At 40.9% G+C, this 16,141-nt stretch overlaps 1 protein-coding gene across 2 annotated transcripts in view; it reads right to left on the bottom strand.

The window, feature by feature from the left end:
• Nucleotides 1-16,141, bottom strand: part of LOC136871869 (tektin-B1) — a 94,180-nt gene that overhangs the window by 32,620 nt on the left and 45,419 nt on the right. For both annotated transcript variants that reach the window (XM_067145518.2, XM_067145517.2), the window contains exon 2: nt 10,954-11,171. In XM_067145518.2, coding sequence (XP_067001619.1) covers nt 10,954-11,165 — 212 coding nt within the window. In that variant the 5' untranslated portion in view covers nt 11,166-11,171. The remainder of the gene's footprint in view (nt 1-10,953; nt 11,172-16,141) is intronic.

Here is a 16,141-nt window from a genome sequence, read left to right as displayed (position 1 = left end):
ATTACCCTTGAATGCGACTTTGAGCGTGTCCATCTCTACCTGGATATTTGATGGCTCAAAAATTCATCTCGCCCTCTTGGCGAGTGTCATGAGAATGCTTCAAAATTCAGCAAATTACGGAGAAAGAAGTCTATTCTTCTTTCTTCTTTGTGCTTTCTACTGGGATGCAGGGACCATAACATCAGTCCCAACTGTGTGAAGCTGAAGCACATGTTAAATACACCGAAAGCCAGGAGAATATATCAATGTGCTAGCAAGGGTCTTGTGATCAAGAGAGTGCATTACACTCATAGGGGACTGGACTCAGTCTCCTGAGAGTTGTTTCGTTTACACCTGCTGTTAAGCAACACTCTCTCACGGGAATTGTGGTTGACTTTTGATTGCATTACTGCTATACAGGCTGAACAAAAATTCAACCAAGTGTCATTCAGACAGAAATCAAAGTTCCTCCGTCTAGCTCAGAAACAGGCGGTCTCACGCATGAACCTGAATGCTAGTAAAACTGTTGTCAATCTTTCCAAGAAATCCTTGGACGAGAACCAAACGGCAGTTCTAGCTAGAGGTCTTAATTTTGCTGTCGCTCCCTCTAAAATTCCCACTGAGGAGTTGATGCAGCCATCCACAAACTACCTATGGATGAGACTGAAGAGTTAACCCGTTAGGTAGGCGATGCGGCGAGATCCGCGGCTACAAGTAGCTTGCTCAGCAGGGAACGCGGATATATCTGCCGATTCAATTTTTTTTTTCCTCAGTTGCCTCCCTGCAGAAGTTTATTTCTTTTTCAGCAGCGTATTCTGGATGAGTCTGTCCTCTGATGTTAATTTTTTCAAATATGTTCACCCAGTACCAATGTGTCATCCTCGAATTGCATCATAAAGAACGCAGCTTACGTCCGAGCAAGAACGACCTAGGGCCTAATAGCTTCATGCTGAAGCTTTAGCTCATCGCTGAATCGTCCCTTGGATGTAATAATATTGCTGTAGAAGGGATTTCTAGAGATTATGATACTGAACAGCCCTCTTTGATGACATTTGAGAACTGTGACCTGATTTATTATCCTCAGTCTCGAGTTCTTCCTTCACAACTGGAGTGTGTGTTTACCGCGAGTTACACAACATTTACTATCGTACGCATCCGTAATACAGGCACATTTCATGATTTCAGTCCAAACTGTAGAGACCAGGATTCTATTCAATCCTTTTTCTGACATTTCTCCCCACTGAAATGTCTAAAATGAATTTTACCGGCCCCCACCATTAGAGAAAGATGACTTATGGGTCATGATAAATGAAATGTTGGAATTTAATGGGGAGAATAGTGATCTTAGTGAAGTAAGTTCTACCGAAGGGGAATTCGTAAGTGACAGGAACTTACCTGGAATAAGTACTTCAGGATCGAATGTACAGGGTTCGGGCCCAGCTGATGCGAATGATCAGCAGTCACGAAAGAGACAACACGTGTTCGATTCCAGTTCAAGTAGCGATTATGACAGTGACAGTGATAAAAATAATGCTGATTACAATCCAACCAGTGCAAGTTCTTTGCCAACTTATACTGAAAATGGACAAAGAAAGTTCGCTTTGATCCAAAATTCCATTGTGATGTAAAGGGAGAGTTTTTAAGAAAACAAAACTGAGCTTAATATTTCAATAACTTTTTATAACGAGATATGCCAGAACATAGCTGAACAGACAAAACATGCCCAGCAGAAAATCACACATAAAACCCAGCTTAGTAAGATGAAACGAAAGAGTCGAGGTCGACTGGGTCCGAACAAATAAGGATGAAATAAAGCTTCTTATGGCCATACTGTTGCAGCAGGGGAGTGTACAGAAACCTAAATTGCTTGTTCACTACGCCTATTTCCTATGGGCTGATGACACAGAAGAGATTTTTCTCGCCGGGCTGAGTGACCCAGATGGTTGAGGCGCTGGCCGGCCTTCTGACCCCAACTTGGCAGGTTCGATTCTGGCTCAGACCGGTGGTATTTGAAGGTGCTCAAATACGTCAGCTTCTTGTCAGTAAATTTAGTGGCATTCAAAAGAACTCCTTCAGGACTAAATTCCAGCACCTCAGCGTCTCCGAAAACCATAAAAGTAGTTAGTGGGATGCAAAGCCAATAACATTATTATATATATATATATATATATATATAATTCGCTGGGGCCATCAAGGACCACGTTAAGTCTTGTTGCATTTGACACTGAACTTGGCCTTCTTTAGAGCGCAAATTTCCTTCATTCTTTGTGAGTAGGCCTGCTTACGCTCCTCTGTCCAAGGGGCACCGTGTCTTCTCTTCGGTTGCTCGTCTCGGTTTAGCCCGTTCGTCAATATTTACTTGCGGAAAAGATCTCTGTTAAGGGCGTCTTCAGCTGAGATATGTAGCATTTGCGATCTTCTTTGGTATTTCTAAACCAGCGAATTGTGGTTTTAGAGTTTGAATCAAAAAAGTGAAAGATTTCGTTAGTTAATTTTCTAATACCAATATAAATGGTCCGTTATTGGACATTATAAATTTTCCAGCTAACTCATTCCTGGTTGCCAGCGTTTCGCCCTCGTGTGCTAGGCTGGGCTCATCAGTTGGTACCTAGCACACCTACCAAGACGCTGGCTAGTGCATACCGTGGAGGCCACTGCGTAAGCTAATTGTAGCCACCGGCAGTGCCAATGCACTATGAGACACTTTGTCCCATTATCAAAAATTGATGCCTGCTTGGCCATCAGATGATATAGATGTTGATTCCCATAGGGAATCTGAAATATTTGTTCCGAATGAGTAAATTTATAATATTGGACATTATAAATTTTCCAGCTAACTCATTCCTGGTTGCCAGCGTTTCGCCCTCGTGTGCTAGGCTGGGCTCATCAGTTGGTACCTAGCACACCTACCAAGACGCTGGCTAGTGCATACCGTGGAGGCCACTGCGTAAGCTAATTATAAATTTACTCATTCGGAACAAATATTTCAGATTCCCTATGGGAATCAACATCTATATCAGTTAATTTTCTTCCGTCCATTCTTTTTAGATGACCGTAAAATCGTGCCCATCTTTTTCTGATTGTGTTGGTAATTTTCTCTATTTTGCTGTAGACTTCCTCGTTGGATCTCTTTTGATGGATTCCATTTCTGTACTGCGATTCCAAGATTCCTTTCACAATTTTGCGTTCTTTTTCCTCCAGTTCTTCAAGAAGTCCTTTGTTGGCATTTGGAACTACTGGCTATAGAACTGGCATATAGAACTACTGGCTTCAGAACTGTTTCATAGTGACGTATCTTGGTGTTTTGGGAAAGGCATTTGTTGTTGTAGATTGTGCGGGATGTTTGGTAGGCTATTTCCAGTTAGCGTACTCACTCCTGAAGTGCTTCTCCATTTTTCATGATGATCTCACCCAGGTATTTGAATTTGTCTACTAGGGTGATGTCCCCGTATTTTGTATGGAGTTTTGGTGGAGCCTCTTTGATGTTAGTCATTACTTCTGTTTTATCAAACGATATCTGCAGACCAGTTTGTTGGGCAATTTCCTTTAAAATTTCAACTTGAGCTGTAGCGGTTTCTATGTCGTTTGAGAGAACAGCAATATGTTACGATCCCCTTGGATTTGGTTCCTATTCTTAATGGACTGTAGTTGGTTTCCTGTAATCTCACCCGCCAGGTTCTGATGATCTTTTCAAGAACACAGTTGAAGAGTATCAGGGATAGCCCATCACCTTGTTGGACTCCTGTTCTGATGTCAAAAGAATGCGAGAGACATCCATGGAACTTCACCTTGGATTTTGTATCGGTCATGGTGGCTCTAATTAATGCCAGCAGTTTCATCATTTAAGATGTTCAGCAGGACTTCCCGGTCAATGGAGTCGTATGCTTTCTTGAAGTCCACAAACACAGACACATACTGCTTGGACCTTAGTGTACAATATCTGATGATCGTTTTGAGATTTTGGATCTGTTCGGCTGTTGAGCGACCTTTTCTGAACCCTCCTTGGTATTCACCTATTTAATGTTCGACTTGTGCTTCCAAACGCTCCAGGATGGCAAGTGATAGAATTTTGTAAGTCACGGGTAGAAAAGATATTCCTCTGTTGTTGTTGATGTTCTTCATGCTGCCTTTTTTGTGTAATGGATGAATCAAAGCTATTTTCCAATCTTCGGGTAGGGTCTCCTTGTTCCAAATTTCTTCTACTTGCTTTTGCAAGCTATCAAGTGATTCATCTGGGGCATATTTCCATAGTTCTGCTACTACTGAGTCTTCCCCTGGTGCTTTCTTATTTTTGAGACGGGCAAAGTGGCGCTTGATTTCATCTCTGTAGGGTGGTCTGGAATCTGGTTACCTGAGTAAGGGTTCCTTGGTCTCAATGGGGCTTTGCGGTTTAGAGCAATTAAGTAAATTCTTGAAGTAGTCTGCCAGAATGCTGCAATTTTCTTCATTTGACGTCGCCAGTGTGCCGTCCTTTCGCTCAAAGCATAGAGATGGTGGTTTATAGCCAGTGAGTTTGCGTTTGAAGGCTCTGTAGTACTCTCTGCTTTCATTCTTCCTAAAGGTTTGTTCTATCTTTTCAATGAGAGATTTTTTCGTATTTACGTTTCTCAGTTCTGAACACCCTAGCTGCTTGGGCACATTGGGTTTTGTAGGTTTCCCAATCATTTTCTGATTTTGTAGAGTAGTACTGTTTCCACGCATTGAGTCTTTCTTTGAGGACTGATTCGCAGGTATCATTCCACCAGGCATGCTTTTTGCTTCTCTTGATTTCTGCAATGTCTTTGGTGCCCTCAACAAGGAGACTTTTGGTGTTGTTAAAGTCACAGTCGTTTGGCCTAGCCTTCTCCTGGAACTCCTCGACCCTTTGCCGAAGTTCATCATTGTCGAAGCGTGTGATCTGTTTGGTTGTCTTCCTTGTGTTTGCGGGAATTGGTTTGAATTTGATAAGAGACATATAGTGATCTGAGGCCACATTGATGTCTTTCTTTACCTTGACATTCATAATCTCAGGGCTGTTTCTCCTGGAGATTGCAGCATGATCTATTTGGAACTCTCTGAGAGTTTGGACGGGAGAACGCCAAGTCATTTGCCTTCTGGGTAGATGGCGAAAGTGGGTCGACATGACCTGCAGGTTGTGATTTTCACAAATGGACACCAGTCTTTTGCCGTTGGGATTGGTTCTTTTGTGAGAAGGGTAATTTCCTATAACTTTCTTGTACTTCTGTTCACGACCTAGTTGGGCATTGAAGTCACCCAAAAGAAGCTTGACATGGTGTTTGGGGATTTTGTTTAATTTTTCATCCAGTAGTTCCCGGAAATTATCAACTTTGTCTGGATCAGACTTGTTCTTATCGTTTGTAGGAGCATGTGCGTTAACTAGGGCGTAGGTTTTGTTCATGCATTTAATTGTGAGTATAGACAATCTGTCATTCACAGGTTCGAAATTTGCAACCGATTTAAGGATCTTGGTTCTAACAGCAAACGCGGTTCCAAGCATCACAGCTCCATTGAGGATTCCTCTATGCGCTTTGCTCTTGAAAAATCGGTAGCCTTCGGATTCAAAAATCTCTTAATCTGGGTACCTTGTTTCCTGTAGGGCCATTATGGATATCTGATTTTCGTGAAGAGCTTTGGTGAGGGTTTTCAGCTTGCCATTTTGTGTAAGTGAATTTATGTTGAAAGTTGCTAGAAAGGTTTTGGATTTTGGCCTGAGTTTTTGACTCTTCGGGGTACACCAAGATGCTCCGACTCGTCTCTTGCATGATGTCGAGTCTCCCCAAGAATCCAAACGAGAGTCGTGCGCCGTGGCATTCACGACGAGGGATTTATCCGAAGATTTATCCCCTGGGGTATGTTTCTTGAAATGTGCCATCATGCTTCTTGACTTGACTTTGCTTTGGACGGGTACCCATCCTTTTACAACTAGGGTTGTTAGCCCTAGAGGTTGCTTCAAGATGTTTTCTGGCTTCTGGTCATTTACCAGTCTTCGCCGTAACCCTGGTAAGGGACCAGTTCTTTTTTCCACAGTGGTATTTTATTTCCCTACTACCCTCTGACTCTGCTGGCGGCAGAGCCAGCGAGCTTTCCCAATTCCAATGGGACGCACCTGATGGAGGTAACCAGTAAGTCCCCACACGGGATATTATTATTATTTTTTTTTTTTAATAAGATTTTCCTCCACAGCTTTTTACATATCTCTGACAATGAGGTGAATAATGGACAAATTCCTCCAAAAATATATAAGATAAATCCAGTATTTGACCACCTGAGCAAAATTTTTGGAAGCTTATAACAATGATGGCAAAGTGCCATTGATGAGAACCTCTTGGTATGGAAAGGGTGGCTATGGTGGAAAGTTTACAAACCATATACGAATGGAATCATATAAATTATGCGAAGCCGAGACAGGTTATATAACATGATCTGCTTCCACGTGTATCATAATGAACAGCTGTAAGAGACATAACACTGTGAAGACTGTAAATACTGTAAATATTACCTGAATTGTAGTGTAAAATAGTCTGCGTGTGTCAGTTATGAATGGTAGGTAGGCTATATAAACTTGATCCCTCAAAAGCACTAAACAACATAACAGAAAATTTCATGCGTATTATAACTTATTCCAATGTAAATCGTTTAAGTACATACATGTAAACATAAATTTACATATACAGAAACATTTATTTCCAGGCAGAGATTGTTAGTAAACTACCTAAAATATTCTGGTAAAAGTTACTGTATAAACGAAAACCAGAGTTTTGCTATTAGGAAGAAGTAATCTCGATATCGCAGTATGAAAGCACTTATTACTTATTGCACAAAATATTGAAAAATCAAAATAATAGGATTTTTCAACAATTGAATACATTATATTCAAGTAAATATTTCTCATAGGGCCCTTCAATAGTTCATTTTAGTCTATCATTGTTTTCAATCAAGTAATTAAATATTTTCTTCAATCAGAGAAATCGCTCCCCCGTGTGTACCGAGCTCCCCGCTTAAGGGGTTAAGACAGAAATATATGAGACTCATAAGGTCTGTTGTTATACCCACGCCCAATTTAACAAGAGGTGAAAAGAGAGCTCTGAAGGAACTTAGAGATGATTCTGAATTGACCATTCTCTCAGCTGATAAGGGTAATGCAACAGTGGCTATGGACACTGACGAGTATAAGAATAAGATCTCGGCTATATTGTCAGAGCCTATTTACAGACTGAGCTCACGTGACACCACCACTCGTGTGTCCAATACCACTGTGAAGCTCTTAAGGCAATCTTCAATTCCAAAAGAGGAGGCTAAACATCTGTCCCTGGGGGATGCAGTGCCACCTAGATTATATGGACTGCCTAAGATCCATAAAAAAAGATGTTCCCCTCAGACCTATTGTTAGTGTGATAGGTTCTCCTACGTATGCTCTGGCTAAATACCTAAGCAAATTGCTTCAGCCACACATAGGATGTACTTAATCATACGTCAGGAACTCTCTGTATTTCGTCAACAAGCTGTCAATCATAACCCTTCAACCTAATGCACTTCTGGTGAGTTTCAATGTGGAGTCCTTGTTCACTAAAGTGCCGATTGACTCAGTCATGTCTCTCATTGAACACCTGTTCCCTGAGGAAATTACTAAGCTATTTTACCACAGCATGACTTCCAGCTATTTCTTGTGGGATGGGAATTTTTATGAACAGATGGACGGAGTGGCTATGGGAAGTCCACTTTCGCCCATAGTGGCTAATTTCTTTATGGAGCATTATGAGGAGGAGGCTATTGCTTCGGCGCTCGTCAAACCTATGCTATGGTGGAGGTATGTTGATGATGCATTTGTGGTCTGGACAGAAGGTCCTGAGAAACTTCATCTATTTCTAAACCACCTAAATCAGCAACATCCTTCAATTAAATTCACTATGGAGATGGAGTCGGACGGATGCCTTCCTTTCTTGGATGTTCTAGTAAGAAAGAAACCGGACAACTCCTTAGGACATACCGTCTATCATAAGCCCACCCACACAAATTGCTATCTTCATGCAGATTCTCACCCCAATCCAGCACAAAAACAAGGCATTCTCACGACACTCGCCAAGAGGGCGAGACAAATTTGTGAGCTATCAAATATCCAAGAGGAGATGGGCACGCTCAAAGTCGCATTCAAGGGTAATGGTTACAGTGATTTGCAGATTCATAGAGCCCTGCATCCCAAAGAAACGACCAAGCAAAGCTCACAGGAGGAAGAAGTGAAGGGAACTGCCTACTTGCCTTACATTCACAACACCACAGATTGAATTGCCAAGGTCCTCCACAGACACAATATAAAAACTTTGTTCGGCACCGCCACTAAAATTGCTCACAGTCTGAGTAAAACCAAGGACAAATATTGTCCCCATTTTTACATCCTGGGGTATACGAAATTCCCAGTACTTGCGGTAAGGTACACATTGGCCAAACATGCTGGCCCGTTGGTACCCATATCAAGGAACATGAACGTAATATTCGTCTCAACCAGCCAGACAAATTGGCAATAGCTGAGCATGCTCTGTCATTGGGTCATGATGTCATGTTCCAAGATGCTCGAGCTCTTACCCACACTAGACACTACAGGTTCAGGATTACATGGGAAACGTAGAAATCCTAACAATTTCAACAGGGACACTGCTATCAATTAAGTAATACCTGGTTGCCAGCCATTATGAATTTACGTAGGTAGTTCCCTTCCCTGTCCCTTCACTATTGTTATTTCGTCTTGGTGTTTTCCGAATTCGTATGTTCCTCATCACCAGATGTTTCATTCAAGGCTTCTGTCAAAGTCACAAACTTTGACCTCTTAAAGTGATTCTGATGGTTCGCTTAGCTTGCGCTTTGAACAGCGATTTGCCACATCCGGGGAGCCATCTGGTTGCAAATGAACGTACCATTTCCACTTCTATTATAACATCTAAATTTAAAAAGCCATTGTTTAAGAAGCCTTTCTCGTGGACAGTTGAGATTTTCTTCTGATGACGCAGAGCACAGTTCTCTGCAAAATGTAAAGAATTTCACCTTATTTTCTTGACATGGCATAAGCCCAAAAGCCTATACAGTATCATGTCTATAAGTACGGGCCGTGAAAGCATCAATGGCAACATGAATAGCTATTACTTGTCTGATCAGTCTTTACCACTAATGAGCGTAGTGATGTCTGTTGATATCTGAAGTGCACGAGTAGCTTTACAGTAAGGGAGCTGGTATGTGCACTCATTTAAAAGGACTTTAGACAGCTAATAATAATAACCAAGGGGATTCATCGTGCTGACCACAAACCCTCGTTGTCTGCAGGTCTTTGAGTAAGCAACGGTCACTTGGTAGGCCAAGGCCCATTAGGATCATAGTGCCACAGGATTTTTATTAGTAATTTAGCAGGCTAGGTATAGAGAACACAGATTGCATGCTATTATGCTGATCCAACATTATAATCTATTTAACTATACAATTTCATGCAGACACATGTTATAGTAATCTATTAACATTCAGCATCTGAAGTAAAACATACAGCACCAAAATCTGGCTACCTGATCTCATCCATTTGATCACTGCTTTCCAGACCAATACGTATCACAATCCTTTCGAGTTCCTTCTCCATTAATGCACCAGAGCACCAGTAGAAATTTCTTTCTGTACTTCCTAATCCTCCAAGAAAGTTGAGCATACATAATTTTTATTAAGATTAATGAGTTCTTCTCTGTAGATGATTGATGTATACCTAGAGTTAAGATTTGACTCCTGTCCTTATCTGCTTTTTCATACTGCCAAGCAATGCTGAACATTGTCTTCTCACTTCTACCTACAGCTTTAACAATCCCTTTCACAGCTTTAGAGAACTTTCTTCATTCATTTCTTCTTTGTATAAGTTTTAAAACATTGGTATGATCCCTCTGCAGTGAGAATGGATCACTTGTGTGATCTCTTTGGAGGCATTTAGATTCCATAAAGAGCTAAAGCTTCAATATTAACTTAACTTAAAAATATGACTTTTTTGACAGCAGTTCATTGCACATGAACAATGGCAACATTACTACTAAGGAAATTAATTAGCATTCCATGAACACATGACTGTACCACTCACAGATTGCATCATTCTATTTAGAGCAAGTAGTTCTCCTTGCTGCCACTGGTAATTAATCATCAGATGCCTAATAGGAATGAGTATAGGAATGTACATAAGAATAAACACATGACAGGTTGGTCAAAAACAAAGGAGCAACAGGAAGGAGAGACAAAAATAAATATAAAAATCTCCATTCAGTGAGATCTTCAGATAAATGGACTCTCCCCTCCTTAATCCCAATTCTTCTACATCCTTTTCTTCTTAGTCCCTTAAGCAAGCTTATTTTTACTTCCAAGCTTTTCAGCAGGGAGAATATGTGTATATAATTTTACTCCATCTTCCTATACTTATCTGCCTTTCTTGTTTCCTTTATCTTCTAGTCTCTTGCCTTTTTCTGTCTTTATCTGGAATTTTTCTTATTCCACACTTCGCACATCAAAACTGACGGTCTGTCAAGATGGCCCTGATGAAGCTTGGAAGAAGAAAAGAGTTTGTCATGGGCTAAGGAGAACTGGGACTGGCGAGTAGAGAACCTATCTATTTGAAGACAGCAGTATATCAAGACGTGGGGATTGTCCTTGTCCTTTTGAGTTTTCATGTTTGCCTTTGTCTTTTTTCTTCTATTGCTCCCTCTTCTAGTGCTGTATTCATGTTCCTATCCTTCTATCCTATCTATGACTTGATTAGTCACTAGTTTATTTCTTCTCATTAGGTATTTATTTTGACCAAAATGAGCATCTATTCAATCTGATGATTTCTCTCCCAGAATGCTTTTTAACTCATTTAGAAAAGACAAAACTCTTTGACTTATTCTTGTACCGAATCCTACCTTTTACCTTCATAGAAGACTAGTGTATGATATTAACTAGATGGCAAAACAGGACGGCACCTACCTGTCTTCAAGTCTAACATTGTTGTGGTACGTGTCCCATTTACCCTTAATATCAGTCTCATTACGCAATTGTCTTCCTTCATGACGCAAGTTGTATGCATCTCGGCTCTTATTGTCAGCAGTCTGACGTAGTTCATATAGCCGTGAATACCAATCAGGCAAAGCCACATGTTCTGAGGGTTTCTCATAGGTGGTAACTGTTGTGAAAGCCATTTAGCTCTGAAACAAAGCATAAAGAAAATAACATAGAGAAAAGTTCTAGAAAACAACTTACTTAATCTACAAATATCCATCTAGTAGTACTAAAATTAAAATAGCAGTATAAATAACTGCACAGACTTATTATTTTAGATATCTTCCCTTGTACTTTCAGTATTTCAGCATTTAAGGGCATTTTTAATTTCTGTTAGTGAGTAGTGGAAAATCTAAGTATTTCAGTTTTAGTTTTAATTTTCTATTGTTTCAGTTAACCTGTAGTGATTAGGATATGTGCCTAAGTGCTGTTTAGAACTGTAGAGTAGTTATTTTATTAGGTGGTATCTTTCTTACTTTAATGTTGTATAGACTTTATATAATCCTTGTGTAATTCAGCAATAGGATGATGATAATAATAATAATAATAATAATAATAATAATAATAATAATAATAATAATAATAATAATAATAATAATAATAATAATAATAATAATAATAAAACAATAATAACTATTTTAATGGGAGACTTTAACGCCCAGATTGGCAAAGAGAGAAAATTCAAGAACATAGTTGGAGATTACCCAGCCCACAAGAGGACCAACAGGAATGGGGAAAGACTGATTGATCTGTGCAGAAATTACAACTTAGTCCTCAAATCTACAGCTTTCAAACGCCTTCCTAGGAAAGCCATGACTTGGAGATGTCCTAACCCAATGCTTGGGGAATTCCAGCTGGACCACGTAGCCATCAGTAGAAGCAACAGCAAAGAAGTGCTGAATGTCAAAGTATTGAGAAGCGCAAACATTGATTCAGACCACTATCTTTCTTTGATCAAAACAAATTTCATCCCTCTTAAAAGCAGCAGGGAAAACCACTGCATCAAGTCACGAATTCCAAGGTTCAATCCAGCCAGGCTGAAAGATAACAATAACTTCACAGAGACCCTGGCTAAAAACAAAGACAAAAAAGATTGGCCCCAACTACAGAAGGCACTAATAGATGCAGCGACAACCACCATCCCGGCAGTCAGAAAGAACAAACATCCATGGTGGACAACTACTTGTGACAAAGCAATAGAAGAGAGAAAGCAAGCATGGCTAAAATGGAACCGTAACAAAAGTCTGGAAAACCATAAAAACTTCTTAGAAGTTAGGAAAACTGCAACTAAAATTATCAGGAACACCAAGAGGCAGTACAATAAAAATATCATTGAACAAGCAGAGAGGGATTTTGAAAGAAACAACACTAGAGACTTCTACCAAACTTTTAAATCTCAAATAACACCCTACTCAGCCCCTACACTTCACCTTCGGGGAGCTGACGGAAATCTGAAAATGAACAATGAAGAGTGCACCACAGTTCTAGCAGAGTATTTCAACAACCTTCTAAATTCAAGGGAACCCAAGGAGAAACTGCATTTCGAACCTCAGAATGTTACTAAGTCGGACTCTCTCCCACCAACAAAGGGGGAGATCAAGAAAGCCATTTCAGAATTGAAATGTAACAAAGCAGCGGGCGAGGATGGAATCATAGCAGAGCTCTGGAAATACGCTGATGAGGAGTCAATCCAAAGTATCCATGAAATCATATCAAACATCTGGGTGACAGAAGCGTTACCTAGCGACTGGACTTCAGCTATCATCCACCCGTTACACAAAAAAGGCGACAAATCAGATCTCAACAACTACAGAGGGATTTCCCTTGTATCAGTGACGTATAAGATACTCTCCAAAGTATTACTCACAAGAGTAGAGGCTCAACTAGACTCCTGCATCGGAGAGTACCAGGCTGGGTTTCGCAAGTCAAGGTCATGCGCCGAACAAATCCTGAACCTCAAAACCATCATCACTTACAAAAACCTAAGCGCCTCACCCTACGTGGCAACATTTGTTGACTTTCAGAAGGCCTACGATTCAGTAGATAGAGAGTCACTCTTCCAGGCACTCGCTGAACTGGGACTAGATAAGAAAACCTTGAATCTAGTGAAAGCAACTCTTACCAACACTACTGCCAGAATCAAATTCAGAGGGGAACTGTCCCAGAGATTTGAGATCAAAACAGGTGTTAGACAAGGGGATGGCCTATCTCCAATCCTCTTTAATTGCCTACTTGAAAAAGTCATTCGTGAGTGGACGAAAATGCTACAGGATGACTCTGGATTGAGAATTGGCTACAAGAAAGACAAGTTAACAGTCAACTGTTTAGCCTTCGCAGACGACCTTACACTCCTGGCATCCAGTGTGGAGGAAGCTATCCATCAACTATCCTCTCTCGACCACATAGCAGCTAAAGTAGGGCTGAAGATCGCCATCAACAAAACACAGTTTATCACCAACATCAAAGATGCACCCAAATCAATCCCACTGGGGGACAAAACAATACAAAGGACTAACTCCTTCAAATACCTAGGAGAATGGATAACCCCAAACATGAATGAAGATCAGGCCATGAACAGCAGATGCATCAAATTGGAAAATGCCTACCACCTATGTAAGAGTATGTACAAATCCAAATCCCTCTCCCTTAACCTCAAAATCAGGCATTACACTACTGTAGTGAGACCGTCAGTACTATATGCCTCAGAATGCCTAAACATGGTAAGAAAAGGGCAACTTAGAAAACTGGAGCTGAAGGAAAGGAAGATCCTGAGAAAAATCATGGGCCCCATTAAAGAAGAAGGCAAGTACAGAATCAGGCACAACAACGAACTGTACCAACAATTGGAGAGCATTACAACATCTATGAGGAAGAGGAGATTGAACTTCTACGGTCATGTCATGAGAATGGACAATCAGAGGCTCACCTCCAGAATCTTTCACACCATCTCTAGAGGGAAAGCGACTAATGCCAAGTGGGCAAGACTCGTCAGAAAAGACCTTCAAGAATTGGACATTGCTCCCAGTGAAATTTATGACAGGAATAGGTACAGAACGTTGATCAGAACATCAAACTCTCTCCAGTCACTAACAGAAAAAACAGTACGTCCGGGAGGAGGTGTGAAATGGACTCAGGAGCGAAAAGACATTCACAGTGCAAGAATGAAGGAGTACTGGTCAAAGAAGAAAGCTGCTAGAGATAAGAACCACGTGGTCCATAGCAGGCCCAAACGGAACTAAAAAAAAAAAACAATAATCTATTCTGTGAAATGGCATATGGCTTTTAGTGCCGGGAGTGTCCGAGGACATGTTCAGCTCGCCAGGTGCAGGCCTTTCGATTTGATGCCCGTAGGCGATCTGCGCATCGTGATGAAGATGAAATGATGATGAAGACGACACATACACCCAGCCCCCATGCCAGCGAAATTAACCAATAGTGGTTAAAATTCTCGACCCTGCTGGGAATCAAACCAGGGACCCCTTTGACCAAAGGCCAGCATACTAACCATTTAGCCATGAAGCCGGACACCTAGTCTATGTCTACCCCTTAATCCCATTTTTTGATAGGGGTTAGAGATGAGGTGAGATGAATTTGCATGGCAAGTTTTTAAAGCCGGATGCACTTCCTGATGCCAACTTCAGTTGAGGATCTAATGGAGATGAAGTGAATGATGGTGAATTAAATTGGGTAAGGAGGTGGAATGAATCAGCTGTGGCCTATGAATAGGAACTGTCTCGGCATTTGCCTGGAAGTGAAATTGGGAAACCACAGGAAACTATTCTCAGGACAGTCAACAGTGAGGTTCGAGCCCATACATCTTCCTAATGCAGAGCTTGGCTCCATAGCCATACTACATTAACATGTACAACCACTCTGCTCAGAGCACAATGCGGAAGCCCATTGGATCAGTGAACTGAAAGATAGAACTAATGAAGTGAAGCATATGGCAACCAAGGCTGTTGAGATCGGAGAAATACAACAGAGCATCAAGAAACTGCAGAAATGGAAGGTCCCAGGCATTGATCGTATACACAATTATTACTACAAGAAATTTACATGTACACATCTCCTTCTGACTCTACATTTCCAGAAACTTTTAGACAACCCGGCAACATTCCCAGCTTTCCTGTGCACTGGCATCACATATCTGAAACCAAAGGATGAAAATCTGCAAAATCCAGCAAACTATCGGCCTATAACATGTCTTTCTACTCTATATAAGATATTTACATCTATAATAGCCAACAGAATTCTAAAACACTGCGAGGAATACCACATCATTGCCGAGGAGCAAAAGGGTTGCAAGAAGAATACCAAGGGGTGCAAGGAACAACTGATTATCGACACTGTAGTTCTGGAACAAGCACACCAAAAATCCAGGAACCTATACACGTGCTTCATTGACTATCAAAAGGCCTTTGATTCAGTACCAGACACTTGGCTCATACATGTTCTGGAACTATATAAAGTTGACCCCTCAATCATTCACTTCCTGAAGACGGTAATGGCACACTGGAACACCTCACTTCACGTTTCTCTAAGAAACTGCAGTGTTGCAACAAGACCCATACCAATACGATGAGGGATCTTCCAAGGGGACTCACTGAGTCCATTATGGCTCTGCATGGCATTAAATCCACTATCCTACCTACTGAACACAAGTGGGTATGGATTTAGCATTAAGAATAAGCAAGAAGAGCTATTCAAAATCAGCCACCTACTCTATATGGATGACATTAAGCTGTATGCCTCTACCAAACCCCATCTCCAACATCTCTTCTCAATTACCAAGACATTTTCTTCAGATATAGGCATGCGGTTTGGATTGGACAAATGCAGAACCCAAACTGTCATCAGAGGATTCTACTCAGCACAAGAGACACCTTTAGTTTAAGCGACGAATCCATACAACAGCTGGAGGAAGAAGAAATGTACAAATACCTCGGTTTTCATCAGAGCACTCGTATGAAACATGCCGACATTAAGAGAAATGTCACGCAGCAATATATAACACGCCTCAACAAGGTACTATCATCAAAACTGACAGCTAAACATCTTACCAAAGGAGTCAATATGTATGCTGTACCACTGCTCACATACTCCTTTGGTATCATAA

Source organism: Anabrus simplex, chromosome 4, assembly GCF_040414725.1.
Source record: "Anabrus simplex isolate iqAnaSimp1 chromosome 4, ASM4041472v1, whole genome shotgun sequence".
Classification (NCBI taxonomy): domain Eukaryota; kingdom Metazoa; phylum Arthropoda; class Insecta; order Orthoptera; family Tettigoniidae; genus Anabrus; species Anabrus simplex.
Note: the sequence above shows the minus strand (reverse complement) of the source record. Positions and strands in the feature narration are given on the sequence as shown.